Source organism: Limulus polyphemus, unplaced genomic scaffold (genome assembly GCF_000517525.1).
Source record: "Limulus polyphemus unplaced genomic scaffold, Limulus_polyphemus-2.1.2 Scaffold5813, whole genome shotgun sequence".
In the NCBI taxonomy this organism is placed as follows: Eukaryota; Metazoa; Arthropoda; class Merostomata; order Xiphosura; family Limulidae; genus Limulus; species Limulus polyphemus.
The window spans coordinates 20,914-26,873 of NW_013671423.1; the positions used below are offsets into that span (position 1 = coordinate 20,914).

At 33.4% G+C, this 5,960-nt stretch overlaps 1 protein-coding gene across 1 annotated transcript in view; it reads right to left on the reverse strand.

Annotated features, from left to right (window-relative positions):
* Positions 1-5,960, reverse strand: part of LOC106473016 (FAST kinase domain-containing protein 3, mitochondrial-like) — a 29,007-nt gene that overhangs the window by 13,814 nt on the left and 9,233 nt on the right. Inside the window, exon 2 of the mRNA XM_013933690.2 lies at positions 114-264. Within this exon, the coding sequence (XP_013789144.1) occupies positions 114-258 (145 nt within the window). The 5' untranslated portion in view covers positions 259-264. The remainder of the gene's footprint in view (positions 1-113; positions 265-5,960) is intronic.

Consider the following 5,960-nt stretch of genomic DNA (forward strand, 5'->3'; position numbering starts at 1 on the left):
AACTAGTATTTAAATTTCCTTGTCAACCAGTAATCAAAGTATCTACAAGTATCACATCATGTAATGGCTGAAAGTTTAGCATTTCATCAAACTGCTCTCCTTATTAAACTTACCTGGACTGTAAAAATGAGGAAGGGCATGAGTGACATTAACATAATGTTCTCCTCCTGAGACAGAAATCAAGTCATTTTTCAAATCCAATGTGAATTTTTCCTGTCTTGTTAAGTCTGGACTTCCATTTTCCGGTATTTTACCCATGCCATTCTTCAAAAACAACAAATCACGTTATTATAAAACCTCGACTTTTGGATTAATCTTCTATTTTATCAATCACATATATTTCTTTCATAAATGAAAAATATAATTTACATTGTGTTCCAAAAACCAGTGTCATTTTTAGAATCCTTTTATTTTGGGGCCAGAAGGGCGGTGGTAGAAAATTTATCAATTCGTGCCAGTGGGCGTCAAAATGTAGTGAGAAATGAAAAGACTAAATCTGATTATTTCAGACGGGAAGGGCTCTTCAACTGGGTGACCCAATACTACAATTCAGTGGATTTGTGAAAATACCCCTGCTTGAACAAAATTATGATCATTGCACGACTTACAATTATGGTTTCAGAATGACATAATACATAGATTTATCAAAAACCATAAAACAATTGTAGGCTGATTAATATGAATAGAAGTATTGTAAGATATTCTATATGACACTCTTTAACTATAGATGATTCCAAATAGTTTTAGTTGTTATTTACTTTCCAAAACTTTACAAGAAATACACAACTAATATTTCATATTACCAGGGAAGGGGAGAAAAAAAAGTAAGTTGCAGATAAAAATATTAGCAAAAGGTCTTTTAGAGTAAAACTAATAATGAAGGTTTTGCTATTATACACATCTTCTGTAGTAATTAGTTTTCAAGTTGTAAATATAAGATGGTCTGAAGGTGAAAACGAATCTTCTCTGCTGTCTTGTGGGAAAAATGTGGATCTTGATGCACATCAAATGGCACAATAAACTTTAATTGGTTTGTAGTAAATATGTGCAATTGTAAAAAAGTAGCACAGTGAAATAAGAGTTAAAACACATACTCTTCTGAGTATTTACTAGTGTTTACAGTTGTTCCTGGAGCGTACAAGGATAAATTCATCTGTATTTATTATAAGGTAACTAAAACCATCTTATTATAACACTCCTGTAGTAAAAAGTTTTCTCTCTCTCTCAGATTTTGCTGTATTTTTTATCTTGGACTGAACTTCTGTAGTTTTCAATAGTACTAGCTGAGCGTATCCATTATTAAGGCAAAAACTGGATAAAGGACTATGTTCCCTTTCCTTCTTTTTGTTATTAAATCCCTAACTATCTCATGAGATGATGATTATATACCCTGTTTTGTGGAAGGTAATGATTAATTCATTTAACTGATTCAGTATTTGTGTCTTTAAATTCAAAGCCAAAATTCTATTACAAAAAAAGTGGAAATATCCCCTACTTCAAAGGCTTTTTTTATCCCATTTCTTGGGCAGAGAGCCTCAAAAAAAACAAAAAAAACAGCCCATGTATACTGTCAAAACAGTTTCCAGTTAACATTACTAAAAGTTATATTAATTACGCCAGCCAACACTGAGTGATGCAAGCCAAGTCTACAAAAAAGTGAAAATGTACCCTATTTCAGGGGCTTTTATTATCACTCTTCTTAGGCAAAAATCCTAAAACAAAACAGCCCATGTACACTGTTGGACAGTTTCCAGTAGTATACCAAAAATTATGGTAATTGAGCCAGCTGATGCTGGGTGGTGGATGCTAACACACATATACAGCGCCTTGCAAAAGGCTTCACACCTCCTGTGCTGGTAATCAATTTTAGTTATTTTCTTGTGAAAGACATATAGCCAGAAATATTATATTACAGCATGAGTGGATGGGTTGAGTGTCCATTATTCCTGGCCCGATGCAAATTTCTGGAAATAAGCATACCCTGGGATGTGAGACATGGATTCAGCAAGCCTGGGAGCAGAATAATAAGGACAGATGCTGAACTGCCTCAGTCTGAATCTCCAGTGAATCAGGAAGACCTCTTGGTAAAGAAATAGGGCACTATGAAGATCATAGTAAAGATCACATGTAAAGCTGTGCCTAGGGCAAACTGCAGTAGGGTAAATAGCCAGTCAAATCATCCTGATCATGTTCAAATTGTTTAAAAACACATCCATTCTAGATAGTGACAAATAAAAGATTGAAATTATTCTTAGTGCAAGTACATAACCCTATGAACACTTTGTCTTACAACTTGTAGGACCTAACGTCGCTATTGTTGTATTTCATTCCAAAATAAGACTAGTGGATGAAATTGTTTAAAATTTAACAAGAACGTTCATAAAAGTATGTAGCTTCAGAAAATAAATTTCATTGAGTTTTTCTACTATTTCTAATAACAAGTCATCATATAATGTAGTTATTTGCATTCAAACTCTGAATAGTATATTATCTTACAGTTTTCACATTTCATTTGCATGATTTCTAGAACCTGCTAAACGAATATCAAAAGTTTTTGAGGTAAACATTTATATTTTATTTTCCATTTTCTCTATTATATAACTAAATCTAGTTATTAACATTAACGTACAGTGGAATGAAATGTTTAAAATTAAATAGGTACTTACCTTTTATCTCTTCATTGAATAATCTTAAATATCTTCTTTAGGTCATATGCATAATTTCACATTTTAACCCTTTCACTTTTTAATATGTTATTTTAGTTTCCTATTCTTTATTATTTATGTTGAAAGGTCAAATGGTGCTTGCAGATCATATAACGTTATGATCAGCAGAGATGCCCTTTGACCCTTTCACTTAGTCTATTTTTAATATTTTATTTTAGTTTCCTATTCTTTATTATTTATGTTGAAAGGTCAAATGGTGCTTGCAGATCATATAACGTTATGATCAGCAGAGATGCCCTTTGACCCTTTCACTTAATCTATTTTTAATATTTTATTTTAGTTTCCTATTCTTTATCTTTTATTATTATTTATGTTGAAAGGTCAAATGGTGCTTGCAGGTCATATAACGTTATGATCAGCAGAGATGCTTTAGCCTTTCGGGCAAAACGTCTGCACTTGCCTACTTTCATAAGCCTTCAGCAGCAATGCGACAAGTAGAAAAACTTAAACAATCCTTAGACCTTTTGAAATTTTAAAACACAAGTAATACATAATTAACTGAAACATAGGAGTAAAACCTAAATGCAATTTAACTGTCTATCAAACTAATATGTACAAGGAGAGAAACAATAGTCAAGCATTTAGGACACTGATCTCACCAATAGAATTACCAACGGTTTTCTTGTCATTTGAAAAATAATTTATCACTTACATTTCCTTGTAGACTGGAGAAATTAAATGAGAAATCTGCTCTTTGTATTAAAATACTAAAATACATTAATAGTAAATTGGTTTAAATTTTTGGATGTAACTGTAACTTTTTGTGTCATGCACAGAAAGGTATTTAAAAAGTGTAGCAGTTGTTAAAGGGTTAAGAGAAGTTGTGTCACCCTCCTACTGGTAGAAAGATATTGTTACATCATGATGTCATCATGCATTGGCTCAGTTCACGTTAAACTCATGAATTTTAGGTGGGAATTAGCTCAAGGCTAGTGGCATGCAAGTCTCATAGGCAGACACACAAGGGATCAAACTATTCTGTGTGTGGAGATGAGGTATTATTTCCGAATAATTGATCGGTTAAATGTAAGAAATTAATGAGCCAGATGATGGATAAATTAGGAAGTTCCACTAACTGCCCAGCTCTACTCCTCATAAGTGAAAATATATGCCTTAGTGGTTGAGCTACTATCTAACAAGTATCTGCATTACAATAAAATTATCCTTGATATCAATTAGCAGCCACACCAGGTTTTCAACTATACCTATAAGGCAACTTTGGTAACAACACCCCATAAAAATATGTATGAAAAGGACAACACGACGCAAGAGGTAAGTACTTATTTAATAATACATTTCACTCTAAAATGTGGCATCTGAATATAGTCCTATATCTTTCATCATACTGAACTAAAATTCCAAGAACTAACAGAAAGAACATAAAAAATGTACATCTGTGCACATTACCAGGAAGCCAGTTCATAGTGGTTGACGTGATCAACATCTTCTGGAAGGGAACTCGTGTCAAGAATCAATTCAGCTTGCTGTAGGATAGCATCCGACAGTAGCAACAGAACACAGGTAACTGGTCAACCATCCACCAACAAAGAGAAGAGAATACAATGAGAACTTTACAGTCCTCACCCTCTGGGGTCAGACAGAAAATCAACATCTACATGTTCAAAACCATACCACTTAAAATGAAGACCAATGGAAAAAGGGGCAAAAACCTACATGACATCAAGACAATGACAAAGAATCCACAGAAATGTTCATCCAACAGATTTAGTGATTTTATATGAGGGAAAAGTGTGACTGAAAGCTCAATGTAGAAAAACATAAAACCCAACATCACTAAAGACTGGCTCAGGGTGACAGTGTAAGACTAACATCAGGAACAATGAGAATCACACATAATACAGTTAACAAAATAGGATCATAATAATATCTAGTGGTAAAGAACCAGGGCTTGAAGATAAATTAATGCACAAACAGAAAAGAACCAAAAAGGTACCATAAGAAAACACATTACTGGTAAAGACAATATGTCATTTAGTCAGATAGAATGAAAACAACCTCATAAAATAGAGGAGCATAAGATATATATACATAATGATATTGAACAGTAAACATATGAAACTGTGACATAATAACAAGATTCCATGAATTTGTCCAGAAACAGTATATTAAGCTGTGAATGGATGCACAATTTGGAAATGGAATGCCAACTACCTTAAGTGAATGTCTAGACTCAAACTCAAATAGCATCCAGAAGAGGCAGGCATAATCCACAAGTAGAAGATGATGCCAGAAAATGAAGGGTTATGGAGGTTGTTTACATACAGAGAATTGCTTCTATAGACATCCTTCCAACAGCATTAGATTAGAAACAAACAAGCATCTGAAATGAAGGTTTATGGAGGTTGTTTACATACAGAGAATGGCTTCTATAGAAATCCTTCCAACAGCATTAGATTAGAAACAAACAAGCATCTGAAATGAAGGTTTATGGAGGTTGTTTACATACAGAGAATGGCTTCTATAGAAATGAAGGTTTACGGAGGTTGTTTACATACAGAGAATGGCTTCTATAGAAATCCTTCCAACAGCATTAGATTAGAAACAAACAAGCATCTGAAATGAAGGTTTATGGAGGTTGTTTACATACAGAGAATGGCTTCTATAGAATCCTTCCAACAGCATTAGATTAGAAACAAACAAGCATCTGAAATGAAGGTTTATGGAGGTTGTTTACATACAGAGAATGGCTTCTATAGAAATCCTTCCAACAGCATTAGATTAGAAACAAACAAGCATCTGAATTAATAAGAAGAGACTACATATTTCTGGGAAGGATCTGTAGAAGAAGAGTAATATACTTAATACTGTTGTCAGAACATATGTGCAATTACACAAAGAACCACAAAAATTTCAGTCTGATCAATATAGCACCTGGTAACACATACTACATACAACATGCCAGAAAAACAATGGGTGATAATGCTGCATTCTCTATTCGATTATTCCAAATCTTGGAGACGAAGGAACAGTAAATTACAAAAACAGAAGTTTTCTGAGATAGAGAATCCAAGAACATCAATACCATAAACATGCAATGAATGTACCACAATTTACCACAAGTAAAATGAAAATTTTTCACGAAAAATGGAGTACACTGATTGATCACAACTGCTCAAAATGTAAGGTTAACATTCTAGTACAGAATATCATGAAACTTACAAGTGAAATGCAACGAAAAGGACATGAACAGCTCAGTGAAGACCTATGTATATA